This window comes from Colletotrichum chrysophilum, assembly GCF_026319265.1.
Source record: "Colletotrichum chrysophilum strain AFK26 chromosome Unknown scaffold_69, whole genome shotgun sequence".
NCBI classification, from domain to species: Eukaryota; Fungi; Ascomycota; class Sordariomycetes; order Glomerellales; family Glomerellaceae; genus Colletotrichum; species Colletotrichum chrysophilum.
This window is the reverse complement of record NW_026517356.1, coordinates 157,135-172,465: the sequence shown is the minus strand read 5'-3', so window position 1 is coordinate 172,465 and position 15,331 is coordinate 157,135. Positions and strand designations below refer to the sequence as shown.

Below are 15,331 nucleotides of genomic sequence, written 5' to 3'. Positions count from 1 at the left end.
CCGATGCGTTCGGGCCTGGAAACTCTGCTGTCATCCTTGCATTTTGATCTTATTTGGCACATGGACTACTCATGGCGCGGGCAGATGGGGGCGAGAGTTCGTCCCATGGACTTCAGATACAGGAGGACTAATTTAACCTATTGGGCCAAGATTTGCGACGTCCTTGCTTTCCCCGAACGGTCGGAACATAAAAGCTTGGAGAAGAACGCCAAGAAAGCTCGTTCGTCTTAACAGCCAAGATTATTGGGTTTCCCGTTTCTTACAGTCACTAACGCCATGCAAAATACCTTGTTGCAACTCTCGTTCCTTGCCTCTGTGGCCTCTGGCTACTGGCTGCCGGAAACTTTGGGCAAGGACCAATTCAAGACCTGTGTTGTGCCCAAGACCACAGGCGACGCCTCTCCCACCATTGCCTCGACCGTCAAGTCTTGTGGCAGTAACTCCCGCGTGGTATTCAGCGCCGGCACCGAATACACTTTGCTTACTCCTTTGAAGTTCTCCGGTCTGACGAACGTTGAGTTGTCAGTCGAGGGCAACCTCACACTCTCAGACGACCCCGCTGTGGTTTCAGCGGTTGTTGGCAACAGAACAGCGTACCCCGGTCACTGGATCACCATTGCCAACAGCAAGGGTGTCACCATCACTGGTGCCCCTGGCGGGGGCTACTTCAACGGCCATGGTGACAAGTGGTGGTCCAACAAGAATGACAGCAGCGACAATGGCCGCCCTCACTTCTTCTCATTTGGTGTCACTGGACTTCGTTTGCGCCGCATCAAGGTCATCAACCCCGTCGCCTGGGTTTTCTCCATGGGCGGACAGGATGTTTACATGACGGACACCTTGCTTGACGCCCGATCCACCATCGGCTTCCCGTTCAACACCGATGGTATCGATGTTAGCGCTTCTGACGTTGTCATTGACGGATGGACAAGTTGGAACGGCGACGACATCATCAACGTCTCCCCGCCGGCTGTTAACGTCACCATGCGCAACATCAAGGCCTATGGAACCCACGGCATTTCCGTTTCCTGTGCTTCGGGAAGCGGGAGCCAGTACCTCTTCGAGAACGCTGAAATCCACGATTCGCTTCTCGGAGCCCGCTTCAAGGGCTCAGTCGGCACCACCTGCAACATCTCCGACGTCACCTGGCGCAACATGACCATCATCAACACCAGCTACCCCATTCACTTCATCGAGGACTACGTCGACCAGGAGAAGGGCGCTGCTGGGAAGGACGCTTCTCTCGCCGCGTACGCTAAGAACTTTCGCTGGGAGAGCATCACTGCCCACACCAGCAGCACCCTGAAGGACGGCAGCTGCGTGGGTAGCCCGTGCTGGAGCTCGACTCTTGGTAAGTCATCATCAGTTTCCATCGGCCTTCCCCGAGTTTTAAGCACTGACTCGTCTACAGAGGAAACTACCAAGAAGTCGATGTACATCATCTGCAAGGATGCGGCCCATTGCCAGGACTTCCACTTCTCGGATATTACCCTCGTTGCTGCTGTAAGTAACTGGAGCCCACGGTCTTCATCATAAACTAACAACCCTGCAGGATGGCAGTGCAGGCGAAATGGAATGTGTTGGGCTGGAGAACGACAAGACCCTTGGCATTCCTTGCACTAACGGCACTCTCACCGCATCGAAATAGAGTCACTACATCTAGATAGTCACGGGGCGGGGCCCTGGAGAGAGCAAGCAGAAAATTAATATCATGCGAAAAACTCCGGTGATCAATTTGTGCATCGAAGAAGACTAAATATATGTGCGACGAAGTATGTACATGTGAATGCGAGCTTTCCGACATCAGAGATCATTCACTGCTAAAAGGTGCCCAGTTGTGTCGTCTCTTCATATCATCGTATGGCGTAGTTGTGGATGTGCAATGTTTCAAGGCATTTTAACAGGCGCCGTCCTTGACACCGGGACCGCTGTAGTTCTGGCAGGGCGTCTTCGCGTCAGTGCAGACGTTCTTGAGAGTTGCCTTGTCGCCGTTGGCTTTGGTGATTCCAACAACTTCACCGCCCTTGCGGGCAGTGACTCCCTCGACGTAAACTTCACGCGCACACTTCTGGCACTAAAGACTATTAGCAAAGCTCTCACAGCAGCATAATACCAGAAGATGACTCTACAGATGATTCAGATGGCATAGATACTCACAGTTCCGCAAGACCGGTAGACCTTTCCATAGTCTTCAGCATAGAAGTTGATGATCTAGTCCAAGTGTCAACAATGACGATATGCGTTGTGGGAGAATATACTCACATTGACCTTTCCGCAGCCGTTGTGCTGGATGATCTTGTCGGAAGCGTGGTAAGCACCTCCACCGACGATCCATGTCACGTCGCCGGCCTTGTCTTCTTTCTAATATGCAGTCAGCCCAAGCCCATCGTTGATTTATCATGAGTCGCTTACGATCGAGATAGCATCCTCACAAACATCCTCGAACCACACGAACTCGATGTTGCAACCACCTCCGAGGCAGTATACGCCTTCGCCGGCGGTCTTGCCGATGATTACGTTTCGGAGTGTGGCACCCTTCTCGAGAACGAATGCAGTGTCTTTCTCGCCTGCGAAGGATTTGCTCGTCAGTATCGAGGGTGTTGAATCGGTGTGAAAGCTAGCTTCAGCTTACCTCCCTCTTGCTGCCCATTGCAAGACGTGGGGCTTCTGTCGTACTTGGCCCAGCCTCCATCAAAGACTTGACCAGATCGAACATAAATCGGAGCAGAAATCTTCTTCGTTGAGGTAGGAGTTGGAAGGCCTCCCTCGTAGCCCAAGCAGCCGAGGGCCGTGGGGAGCGCTGCAAGACCAGCTACGACTGCGAGGATGCGGTTACCGAACATTGCTATTGGATTGATGAGACTTGACGAGTCACGAGTTAATCTAGCTTTTGATGCTAGTGGGAATTCATATCTATCTCGATTGCTGAGATTATATAGTCGGATAGTGAGCTACTATAACCAGTATCTTACTTCCTGGACGACATATTCGAGTCGAAAACGAGACGATTCTCGACAATCCCCATTGGCACGCATATTACCCCAGAAGCCAAGGCTTGGCTGTAAGCTAATGTTGCAACGCCAATTGGTGCAACCCAATCCCTATTGCCTCTTCCTGTCCTAGTCGTGGAATTCTCCAGGCAAAGTCTTGGCAAAACCCGAAAAGCTTTCTGAATTTGTCTACGGAGGGGTATTGTTCCCAATCGCCCAGCCGGTATAAATATCCCGTCCATCAAGAATCATAGTTGCCCATAATCCTACACTTCAATGACAAGCCCCACCAATGAAGTGACAGTGCCACTAAGGATCACGAGTCACACCAGCACAACTAGTTCGTTATATCGAGTATCGTTCCGCGAATGAAATATCAACTTGGGCCGATGCGAGGCAATATGCCAGCAGGTCGGAATGCCGGTGCGGAGACGAACGGCTCGTATTCGTGTCTGAGACAAGGCAGGTGTTTTTATAGCTTATGATGGCTATAGGTGCAGTGTTGGTAGACGACATTGCCGTAGAATATAACGGCAGGTTTAGGGCAGGTCCCAAGCCCCTTTGTCGCTAACTCCAAGACCCTTCATTCAGTGAAGATAGAGGGAGTGGTGTCTTCGAGGTCAAGGACATAGACTACATCTGGAATTAAGACGACATGAAGGCCTCCATCGGCATACACTGCAGCCTCTGAGATATTAGATATCTCATTGGGTGCTGATGTGCATATCACTGCCTCAGTGCCAGCCCAAACATCAGGCACGCTCAAGTGAACTGGAAAACAAGAATAAGATCAATTTCAACGTAAAATCTTACAACCATGGTATCTCGCTGGCTCATCTAATTCAACCAGACTGCATTTCCGCAGCACCCTCCATCATTCAAATCAAGGTGAGCAACCGCACTTGCAGATGCGCCACCGTCGCCCATCTCCCAAATCTCAACAAATCCCGTAGAGCTATCAGTTAGCGCAACATACATGTCGCTGAAGCTGTTCGCGGTGATGGCGTTCGCTGACCCTCCACTCGTGGTTGTGGGCGACAGGAAGTTCTGCTTCTCCACAGAGCCGTCGTCATTCAACGACATGATTGAGATATAGCCAGTGTTGTTGGCGTCGCGGGCTCGCGATGTCGCCCACAGGAACTTGGATCCGTAGGCAATCGCGACCTCATCTGACCAGTAGTCAGAGCTGTTGGCACCTACACGCTGTCAGTGATTTGAGATCTGGTGATATGGGCATGAAAGTCTTACCTTCTGGGATGAGAGAAAATGAAGCATTGGCATAGCTGGGAATACCAGTTGCCTGATCGATGGAGTAAACGCCGACTTCGTTGGTTCCCTCATGCACAGCATAAAGGTAGCCGCCCGCCGGATGAACAGCACCGTGCCTTGGATCGGCTCCTTCTACGGGAGCAGCCACATCCGCAACGTACGTAAGCTCTCCAGTGGAGTTGTCAATGGAGTGGACCCAGATGGCGTTGCCGGTGTCGTCGAATGAGTATATCATGGTTCCGGCGGGGTTGAACGCAAGGCCGTGAACACCGGAAGACGTCGAGTAGTTGTATTCTTGGATTGACTCCGTGAGAACTCCATCTGTCACTGACATGACTGTTCCGCACGCGCCGAACGGTGTTCCGTAAACAGCATACGGAGATACGGTCGAAGGAGTCACGAAGATGGAGCGCTCGGTGCAGTCTCCGCCGGCCGTGATGATCGTTCCAGCGCCAATGGAGAGATCGTCTTCAATTGCATAGCTGACGTATTGGCTGTTGCCGCTGTCTTCAAAAGAGTTGCCATACAGGTTTTGCTTGTCGTACTGCATAATGTTAGTGAGTCTCTTCGGGGAAGGTATGCTGTGTCCAAAGGACGGTCACTTACACTCAAGGCAATCCATGAGCTGCTGGTATTCACTGAGGTGTTCGCGCTCAGAACCAGTGTCTTGGCGGCATCTTCGAAGGTAAGAGTGTAGATGTATGGTGTTCCGAACGTTCCAACTAGAAGCTGATGGCTGAGTGCCGAGATGCATGGCGCGAAGCCGGACAACAGCAGCGCAAGTGATTGAGAAACCATGAGGGATGGAGAAGAGAATTGAGAATGTCAAAAGTGGTAGTGAAAAGAACAAGGTGGACCGCTGGCGGCTGAGACTACGGAAGCTAAATAGATAGTTTGAGCTTGACGTCTACCTTATTTATTCTTCTCGAAGCATGCGTAGAACACTGTTGATGCAATTTTTGGATTGCGAAGTCTCCCAAAATTTCATCTCGCCTAGACTTGTTTCTTGGCGTACGCGTTGCTGTCGTTGACAGTGGGGGAGTTTCTGACGATCGTCAGGGTTCTAGGGGTAAACTTTCCGCTGTGAAGCATTGTTTCATCTCGATTTGATGGGGGTTTACCCCGGGAAGGGATTATCGAAACATCGCGGAAGAGTGGTGCTGGGCTGCCGGCATGTGGGGGTCGCCAGGGGCAGACGCAATCGCTTCTCCACCATGGGATGACTGGCGTGCTCGTCTTTGGATGGCATCTGGTGCCGAGACGCCGTGGATGCAATTAGAATTAAACACTTTGACGGTCACGATGTAACCCCAGTGGACTTTATATATCCCCCGAGCCCATAATAGTTGAGACGGGAGCGATGGATCGACGGTTATTTTGGAACGGGCCTTTGCGAAGGGGGAAACATACGATGAACGCCTGGTGTGTCCGAGCTCGTGAGGATGTCACGTTGAGTACGACGCCTTTGGCCTGAATCGCGATTGTTGAAAAGCTAATGGGGTTTACTTGGAGGCTGGATGCTGACGACGTCTCTATTTCACTGAGGTAAACTCCAGACGAAGTCCAGTCACGATGGTTCTTGGCTCAGTCCCTTGTTTCAGGCGAGCATTGTCCCATTGCTTTTGGTAAAGCTGGGAGCCTCGTGCTGATCGCTTCCATATCAAGCGATGGGTATCAACTCGCTTTCGATGAAGTGTTTGCTCCCTCTATTCCAACGATGTTGGGACTACATTAGCACGACCAGATACGGTTATCACGGCACCGCGAGAGGTTTTGCGCTCATTTTACACATGACGTACTCACCTCACCCTCTGTCATTGGGTATCTTTCAAGTCGTCATTCGCTGCCGAGCGATGATGCCTAGACCAGCGCGCCCGTCCCAGTCGCTCTTGGCGCTACCTATATGACAGCCGGGGTCGCGAGAATACAGGGAGTTCTAGGGAGCTAGCAAATGCAGGCATCTTCGCTTATTGGTATGCTGCATCACTAGGTCTGACATTTCCTCTCCCCAATGAAGACGTTTACTATTGCTGTATCGTGACGTCAACTTAGCTGCTTGCTGCCAAGAAAGAATGGAGCGAAAGAATTGTCACTGAACTGCGAGGAACATACCTACAAGCGCATCTCTCTTCTTCCTGAATGCATCCATTTTGTCGTCTTGATACCCTTACTATAGAAGTTGTCATTCTTCGTTGAGATGGAGAAGATTCTTTCGCCACTGTGGATACCTCATGAACATGGGGTAATCAACACCCCTGCCCTTCCCCACGGGACATCAGAGTTCGTCGTCCAGCATCCGCCGCTTTGGCCACAGCATCGCAGGCTTCAGGGCACGACCATTGCTTTGAGTGTCATGATCCTGACAGCCTGTGGTGTAAACTTATTCGGCACATCGCGGAAACGCAACTGGAGAGCCCAGGCGGGAGGGTTGCGCAAGACAGATGCGGCGAGGTCCAAGTCATGGCTCTGGGTTCTTGAAAGGCTCTATGTAATGTGAGTTCAGGAAAGATTTCGAAGTGGTCCACTCAGGGAGTGACCATGTTTTCAGTAAAAAAGACCCTTAAGTTCGAAGTGTTTCTGACCGAAAGGCAGTGACGTTCTGGCATCCATTACCAGAGCATCGTTTGTCCTGTGGATGAGCTGTCGCGCGGATGTGACGTTGAAATGGAGTGAACACGCTTACACAGCGCTTACGGCTGTTGATGGGTTCTTTCTCTGCCTTACTCAAATTGGAATCGTCTTCATTCTCTCCGAGTTCGATGTGCTTTTTTGGGGTAAGCCCGGTCAACGAGTCGAGGGACATGGCATGTGGTACATCCTCCCACGAATTTGCAATTTTTTCGGCTGGATAATGGCTTTTGGGTTGACTTCCATACAAATTTCTGTTTTAATCGTCAAACAATACGGTGCTTCTGGTCTCCCATGGTGGGAACAACTCCAGAGCTTTGAGGCAGCCCAGGATGCTGTCACACTGGACTTGTTGAAGATCCTCCTCTTTCTCGTCGGGTTTCTGGTATTAGCGCCATATTATGTCGTGGTAAGTCATCAAAGCATTTGCAACATCCTCAATGAAGAGGTCGCTGACGTACGGAGTAGGGTGGCCCCTGGCTATGGGCCAACCTCATCACAACCATAACAATATGGACATGGCGACTTGCGAGGGTGGTCGAGAAAAGAGGCCAGGATGAGACATCACAGCTAGTAACTTCTCTTGCTGTGGATTTTTTTTTCTCGCGCATACCTACACTCTTCGCTTTGGCCATGTTCTCTCGCATCTTATCGCAAAGGCGTTAAGGGTGTCGTTACTAGCCAGTCTACCAGCTCGGGTAACCTCTATGGAGTGGAGACCTCATGGGAAAGTGATTACGATGCAATGACAAGTGTAATGAGAAATGAATTGCACCTAGTTGGCCAGTAGCAGTAGATAAAGTTCATAGGAAATTTCAAGTATACAATAGTAGGGTGACTCGTTTACTCGGTCGATTAATTTGACGAGAGAGTATTTAGATTTATGTTGTAATGAAAGACCCATTCAACCCAGCCCCAGCCGTTCTCCATCTGAAAGCGACGTGACCCATTAATTGGCAACGACCCAGGCTGGATATTGAGCAAGATTAAGACCTTGGCTATTTACCCAATCTCCCTGCCATGTAGTCCCCATACAAATCTGGCAAAAATGAGGCCAAGTTTGTAAACTCGGTCTGGTCGTGAATGAAATGCTCATAGGCAATGTTCTCTCCAGCCATGCGCTTCTTGAAGCCGAGAGCTCCCGCCAAATAGTCAATGCCGACCTTCATCCCCATAACCTTGTAGTGAATGCCCCCACCAAGCCAGTACCGGCTCCGCAACTCAAGCCCATCCTCCGTCTTACGCCAGAGGTGCAAGAAGTCACCAATCTTTAGGTTCGGCAGCAACCCATCCCGCAGCTCCGCACACACCGCTGCCTCATAGCCCGCGGCCTTGAGCTTATCCCACGGCAGGCCGTACTGCGCCGGGTCCACGAAGTGGATGTGGACGGTCATCTTCTGAGACCCGATGAACTCCGTTACACGGTGCGTGGACCCGAGCCACTTTTGCGTGTGGGATAGGTCAGTGCGGTGCAGGCGGTCCGCGTAAGTCGAGCGAGCGCTCAGGTGGTCGTAGGGGAACCAGAGGGCATAACGCTCGGGCTCGACGCTGTGCCACCAGAACCACCAGCGAACCATGTCTCCTGTCGATCCTGGGAAGCGGGTGCGTGACGTGACGTACGCGGTGCCGTCTGGGAGCATTCGCCAGCCGTTCTCGTGTTTGTGGTAGCCGGGCTCCAAGAGACGAGGAGAGTCGCCAATGGGAAGAACGCCTTCAGCGGGCATCTGCTCGCGGATGTACTGCGGAATGTCGGCGTAGAGGTAGAGCTCCCGGTGGCAGTATTTGGCGTAGAGCTTATCCTTCATCCTGTTCTCATTATGGCGGTAGGCCTTCTGAGTGTTGAGAGGATAGTATGTGATTGGCACCTTTTCAGGGTATCCGTTGACGTCTGGGTTTTGCATGATGTTCCCTGTCTGAGCGTCCGTTGGTGATGATGGTGCTGATATGTGACCCGATATCGCTGACAAGCGCGATGCTGTTCGTTGGCGTAGTTGCCCAGAGTCCATGGTTAAATGATCAATTATAAATACGTGATATTTTGCCGTACAATAAGCTTCAGAAACGGGATAGATATGAGAGAGCTTGAGTTTTATGGGTGCTTGAGAATGCCGAGTGTTCGAACGTGCGGAGGTGGTCAATGGCATGACCTACGTCGGATGCGCGATTGGCCGAGGTTCACGTGTGGTCCGAAGATCAACAGATGATTGGAAAACGGTCGCGCAGCGGATTTACGGTGGGCGGAACAAGCTTCTGCAACGCGACCGGTAATTCGGCAAGTGAGAAAACCTCCGATGATTCAATCTCATTGCATCTTTGACGAAATGATACGCGGCTAACTTACTTGGACAAGCTGATGCGATGCTCAAGTTGTCATGTTCATGACCCCGTTGCGGATGGAAACATATGCGACTGCATCATCGAGTTACTTCCTGAGCCGAGGAAATCCTCACGACTGGAGCCATCACGTGGAAGGCCTCCGTGTCGCCCGGGGCAGTACCACAGAAATCGTCTCACAGGCTTCATGCCCAAACAAAACTAAGTTGCTTGGAAAGAACGAAGTTTCATACGACATCAAGGTGCGCCTCCAGGCGGCAAATTGCGGAAGAAAAGTTAGAAGAGAAGAACGATTCACACGACATCGATACTACAAAACACCCCCAACTTATTTATTGACATCTTCTGGTGTCCAATCGACCAGATTTCCTGGGTTTAACTTGGCCGGCTTTCTCAATTTGCCTGGGCCGGCCCAATTGTCCAAGGCATATTCCAGCAGGGCCAGGTTGGCACAAGCCGCACCAAACATGGGAGGTTTCTCAGCGTCGATATGATCCAACAATTCCTTGCCATCTGGACAGCGCGCATTTTGCCCATGGGTCTCTTCATCCACGCGGAGAGGTATTTCGACTGGCAAAGGAAAGAAAGGCGAAGGCTCAGGCTTAGCTGAGGGATAGAAGGTCTTCGTCTTGTAGTCATTCGCGTTGTAGCCCGGATCTTCATTGTCTTCAAAACAGCCACGTTCAAGAAGCTGCATAGCCCAGCTATAAGGCTGGTAGGCTTTCCCGGCGTCTTGACTGGACTGGTGAAGGATATTGAACATAGACCAGAGTGCCCGGACGACGCTTTCCAGAGCACCCACAACCCAGGCATGGTGTGCGGAGGCTGCTTCTCCGACGAAGTAAAGCTGTCCTAAGGCATTCGGTCTCGTGATGGCTGGATAAAGCTCACTGAATTGGCATGGGCCGAAGTAAGCAAATGCGCCGGCCATGTGTGGATCGTGATACCAGTCATAGGCATGGTGCTCAAGATACTCGCCACTTATGAGATCCAGGGTCTTCTTGAACTTCTTTCTCTCTTCTCTCGGGTCGTCTGGCGCTTTCGTATGCAAGTACGCAAGATCTCGAAGAAGCAAGTTCTTGAGTTCAACTTCCTCTTCAAGAATCTGCTCGTTGCTTTTGGTTCGAGATTTCGAGGCGATAAGAGTGGCAAGACGCTGTGCTGTCTGGCCCCATGTGTAGGAGACTAGCAAAACAGCTGGCTTGTCGAGCGGATCCAGGTCATTGTCAATATTGTATGACGGGTATACGCAAACCTGCAGGGGTAGATCGGTGCGACCTAGCCCGCCTCTGGTGATATTGAAAGGCTCTTTGCGCCACCACGGCGTTCTAAACTTGATGCCAACTTTGCAGGAGGCGCCGTAGTTCAGACACCGAATCGCCTGCTTTGTGTCCCATAGCAAACCAGCGTTTGAGAGGTCCATCCGATTGGTGGCACCCAACGTTGCTGAATTGAACACCGCGAAATAGCTCTTTGACTCCAAGGTCTCCCCAGTGACAGTGTCCTTGAGATTCAGGTGCATGTTCTTCTTGATTCGCTTTTCCAGTTGGATGTTGGCATCCATTCCAACGACCTGGGTGTTGTATTTGATGACTGACGGATCTTTCATCGTCTTGCGCATTGTCTCGGCGATCGTCTGCGCGCCTCCGTCAACACACCACCAATAGTGGTTTTGAGGTCTTAGACCTGGCTTCGTTTCAGGAACCTCGAAGTCCAAGATCTCCAAGGCGGCCTCCGTCAGACCCTGGTCGTACCATCCGGTGCCGCTGTGTTAGCCAGTCAGCAAGAAGTACAATGTTGGAAAGTCAAGTCCGCCTTTTGCTTACTATGTAGCTGTCTCAAGCCATTCAACTGTGCTGTAGCTGTAGCTTCGGCCAGGAATCAAGGGGTCTTCTCTGCGGGCTGCGCAGCATTTGCACTTGCACCTCTCGCACGCACAATATTCATTGACTTCACAGCACTTGCATTCACAGTTCGTACACTGACACGCAGTCGTCTTTCTGTTCCACACATTAGCATCAGACCAAGTGGTATGAGAGCTGAGCGTTGGAGCTTACGAGAGCAGATACTGCCGCACACTCATCTGGTCGCCCTTCTTAAGCAGAGCCCAGAGCTTCTTTTTGCCACAGGGCGTGGTCTTCTCGTCAAAATACTTTTTAACGAGATCCACAAAGGGCTTGAGCGCTGCATCATACAGGTCGCTCGGGTTCTTGTTGGTCAACCTGGCATCGACCAATTAGTATGAGATTAGCTGTTGCATGTGTCTCCTGCAGCATCACCTCAAACTTACTCGGCTGGGATTCTCTTGTCCACGGGAACACCTTCATTCAACTCAAACGGATCAACATCAAGTTCGTTATCCCATGGGATACCAGTCTTCTGGATGTTGTTGAAGTATGAAGGGCACACTTTGTCCTCGTCACTCAGGTAGTAAGGAATCAAGACTGGCCAGTCCTTCACACTCGTGCGCTCACCCAGGGCGCCTTTTTTAATGTCGAGATAGTCAAAGAGACGAAAAGATCTGTTTTATGTTAGCTGATTATGTTAAAAATAATATATTTTGATTTGCCTGGCGTACCTGCTCATCACTTCGTTGTCTGGAAATCGCATGGCTCCAACGTCGTAGTAGTCATGGGTGCCGTCTTTGCTGAAGTGGTGCGTAAACAGGCGGCCGCCAAATCGATCTTTGCTGGCTGCCTCCAAGATCTCATACTCAATCTTGAGCTTTCCAGCGCCTTTGTATCGTTCAATTGTGTCGTTGATCCAATCAAGGGCAAGAGCAGTGAAGAGACCAGCGGCTCCTGCACCAACTATGCCGACTTTGAAATGGCCATGTCGCGGTGGAGTGAGCCCAATATCCCGCTTTTCCTTGACTGCTCCAGAGATAACTGCGATCCTTTTCTGGAGCGTCGCATGTTTAGGAGCATCCTCACCAAAACACTTTCTTTCTACTCTTTGAACGCCTTCATAGTAGAGCTCACGAGATATGTATCGAGACCACTGGTACTTGAAGGCGTCCTTCTTAGGCAGGTCGAATGTCGTTTCTTCGACTGGCTGGTGGGACTCCTCGGGACTCATAATGAAGTCTGAACGGGCGAATGGATGATTGAACGGAAGTATTGAGCGATTCTAGTGTGGCGGGTAACAATGTGGTTTATGATTGAAGACAAAACTTTGAGCTTCAGCAGCAATTGACCTTTTAAGTACACCGAGTACGGTGCAATGAATGCTTTATGTCCTTGACTTGGAAAAGCATTCGTCAATTGCATCTCTTTCGAAGCGGCTAGCGCACTAATCGCAGGGAGTTCAGCTCAGGTCAGACACCGCTTGATGGTGGACTGCAGCGTTCTTGCTATTGCGTATCGGGTCAAGCGTGGCGAGCTGAAATACGGATGTGGTTGATGATTGACTGCAAGCGATGATAAGGGCTTCAGGTGCTCTACGCTTCTTCAGCTGAAGGAATGCAAGTAAATGTGATATCTGCCGAGGCTGGCTGAGCGAGTGTGTTCCAACGTCAGAATTTGAGGACGACTACAATCTAGCTTCCTCCGGCCAGCAGTACGTAGACACGCAGCTGAACTCTCGTCGGCACATCAGACATGGCGGAGATGTATCCCCATGTCGACTTCTGTGGCAAGAGCCAGCATATGAGCAATTAGTCGGCACCGAAAGAACATCGGAAAACATTTGGAAGAAGAGTCTGTGGCTGGCTGAAGCTCAGCTTATGTCTCAATACCCCTCTATCGCCCCCTGCACACGTTGATCTAGACCTGAGGCTAGGAAACGCTTCCGTTTCTTGAGGGCCGACGCCTCTGCGGGGTCGGGCCGCAGCCCGTTCCGCCCTACTACGAGTTCAAAGTTGATCTGACACATGGCTGCCGTTTGCCCACACACAGGAGCGGAAACCCGTCATAATGGGGCCATCACATTCTTCCCGGGGCATTAAGGGGAAGAACGAGGTTTCTAGGAGACCTGAATGTAGCGTTGACACACGGCTCGGCATTTCATGAGCATTTTATCATTCCAGTTTGTCACTTTGGCACTGATCAAATCACAGAATAGCTTGTGAAAGTTCATGTTCGGCCTAGGAAAATTTGAGTACATACGCGTTTGAGGAGATCCGATCGCGTGACTTAAAAACGTATTCATGAACCTCTCAAAGCGTCCAGAGGCATTGTGTACGTGGTATTTCTGGTGACTGAGGAGCATCAGGATTCAGTAGCTGAACTAAATGGAGGAGCCGAAATCACATGGAGATGAACATGGAAGGCTAATTCGATGCCGAAAGTTCTGCAGACTTGGACATTGGTTTTTCTGGTGATAATTGAATAACTAGCAATCCAAATCACATTCTCGATTCGTTTGCGCGGATGCAAACGTCGAAATGTTGACGTTTGTCTCGGAACGAACTTCCCCAAATGAAGTAAGAAGTAAGATGTCAACAATCCGTTGGTCAGTCCATACTTTACGTATTTTTCAGGAACGAATAAGTACTCCTGAAGGCAAAACAAAAGGTGAAAAAGGGGGATCCCCAAATACATCCATCACACAGGGATTCAAGTGAGGATATGTGTCAATAGCAAGCATGCAAGGAGAACCTTTTGCACCTAGACGTTTTTTAATATCGTGAATGTCAGCGGTGTTGCACAAGAAGCTAAGTGGTGTCACGTCGATGTTGACGAACATTCAATGTCACTGAAAGTTTGTGTATCCTCCTCATAGAATTTCAATTGAAGCCCTTGTGTTCGGCCAGGATACATCACTGAAAACGGCAGAAACTATTTAGATTGACCAGAATATTTCACCATCCCTTTCGAATAGCTTCAATGGCCAGCTCTGAAGTCATGATCTCATCCATTATTATTTGAAGTCCCCGTCAATACATTTCATTAATCCTCCACTACTTCCAGAGCCTTTGACTGCCATCCACCATCATGCGTTTCCGTGCTGGATCAGGTAGGCCATGGGCTCTTTGGCTGATTATTCTTGATATCCTGTTTATGCCATCGGTGCAGGCAAGCAGTCAATTCCGACGAATCCGTGGCTGCCAAGATTCTTCTAGTGCGTGTATCATATTCCCAGCTTCACCAACGGTCAGGAATCCCGCAGTGAGTGATTTTAGACTTTTCAAGTTTTCTCATCTCACGTATTGGCTGACATCACCTAGGTCAGTCGACCCTCTAGTGTCCTCAGGGCGTCTACGAGCAACTTCCAAGTAGAAACAACCATTAGATCGACAACGACAAATTTCCACCATGACGTAGTCCCGACACCACGAATGCTTGCGTACAGTTATCAGCCAATCCGACTCCGAAAACTGCCACGTCCATGGGGTCATCTGTGTCCTATGCATGAAACTTGTGTGAATGGTACTACTGTGACTCTCGTGTCTTCCAAAGTTTCGGCTATTTCCTCTCGAGCGAATACCTGTACCAATGCAAGCACATTTACTGCTAATGCACAAAGCCCGAAGTCAACAAGCATTTCGTCTGCAGTACAGCCAAATGGCGGAATCAAGACGGTGTACAACACGGTCATCGTCACCTTCGACCCAACTCCATCATCACTCGTCACATCGACGAGGTCTCACAATGAACATACAAAGTCCGGCTCCAAGTCAAATATCATCAAGCCGACATCAACTACACAGCTGCCGCGCCCAGCTTAGCCGTCCGAAGCGGTGTACATATTCTTCGACTAGGCCATCTCGTCTGTCATCACGACCACCACATCCGGCGGAAACTTTGTCATGCTCCCCCGTCTCACAAGCCCCGACGACAAGACAATTCACAACATTTGCAAAGATGAGGCTGTCGGAAGCATGGGCGCTGGCACGAGAACGTCTCCTGATTCCCCAGGACTGCCCCCGAGTTTTCAGGCCAGCCAGGACATTTACGGAAAGAAGGGATGCAAGTACATTAGTGGGTATGAAACAAAATCTGCCGGAAAATTCAAGTGTGATGACATTCCCGAGTTCGAGTGCATCACGGATCCTCAAGAGGATGGACATATCGACTGTCCAAAGGCAGAGACACAAGAAAGGTTCTATGTGCCCAGGGTGAGATGCTTCTTCCCTGTTGGGAAATGAGGCATATCGGGACTTGAAGTAT

General features: G+C 50.4%; 5 protein-coding genes across 5 annotated transcripts; 1 reads left to right on the top strand and 4 right to left on the bottom strand.

Annotated features, from left to right (window-relative positions):
• Positions 1-276: 276 nt before the first annotated feature.
• COL26b_008143 (uncharacterized protein) lies at positions 277-1,648 on the top strand (the record flags this gene model as incomplete). The annotated part of the gene is made up of 3 exons (XM_053180910.1): positions 277-1,351; positions 1,412-1,503; positions 1,553-1,648. The coding sequence occupies 3 exons, from the start codon at positions 277-279 to the stop codon at positions 1,646-1,648; spliced, it is 1,263 nt and encodes a 420-aa protein (XP_053035172.1).
• A 249-nt stretch (positions 1,649-1,897) lies between these two features.
• Positions 1,898-2,843, bottom strand: COL26b_008142 (uncharacterized protein; the record flags this gene model as incomplete). The annotated part of the gene is made up of 5 exons (XM_053180909.1): positions 1,898-2,074; positions 2,158-2,211; positions 2,263-2,361; positions 2,413-2,567; positions 2,633-2,843. 5 exons carry the CDS (start codon positions 2,841-2,843, stop codon positions 1,898-1,900), a joined length of 696 nt encoding a protein of 231 aa, XP_053035171.1.
• Positions 2,844-3,827: 984 nt separating this feature from the next.
• Positions 3,828-5,057, bottom strand: COL26b_008141 (uncharacterized protein; the record flags this gene model as incomplete). The annotated part of the gene is made up of 4 exons (XM_053180908.1): positions 3,828-3,945; positions 3,967-4,186; positions 4,239-4,803; positions 4,866-5,057. 4 exons carry the CDS (start codon positions 5,055-5,057, stop codon positions 3,828-3,830), a joined length of 1,095 nt encoding a protein of 364 aa, XP_053035170.1.
• A 2,828-nt stretch (positions 5,058-7,885) lies between these two features.
• On the bottom strand, positions 7,886-8,788 carry COL26b_008140 (uncharacterized protein; the record flags this gene model as incomplete). Its single annotated transcript, XM_053180907.1, has 1 exon — positions 7,886-8,788. One exon carries the CDS (start codon positions 8,786-8,788, stop codon positions 7,886-7,888), a length of 903 nt encoding a protein of 300 aa, XP_053035169.1.
• A 761-nt stretch (positions 8,789-9,549) lies between these two features.
• COL26b_008139 (uncharacterized protein) lies at positions 9,550-12,299 on the bottom strand (the record flags this gene model as incomplete). Its single annotated transcript, XM_053180906.1, has 4 exons — positions 9,550-10,987; positions 11,279-11,443; positions 11,512-11,742; positions 11,800-12,299. 4 exons carry the CDS (start codon positions 12,297-12,299, stop codon positions 9,550-9,552), a joined length of 2,334 nt encoding a protein of 777 aa, XP_053035168.1.
• Between the last annotated feature and the right edge of the window lie 3,032 nt (positions 12,300-15,331).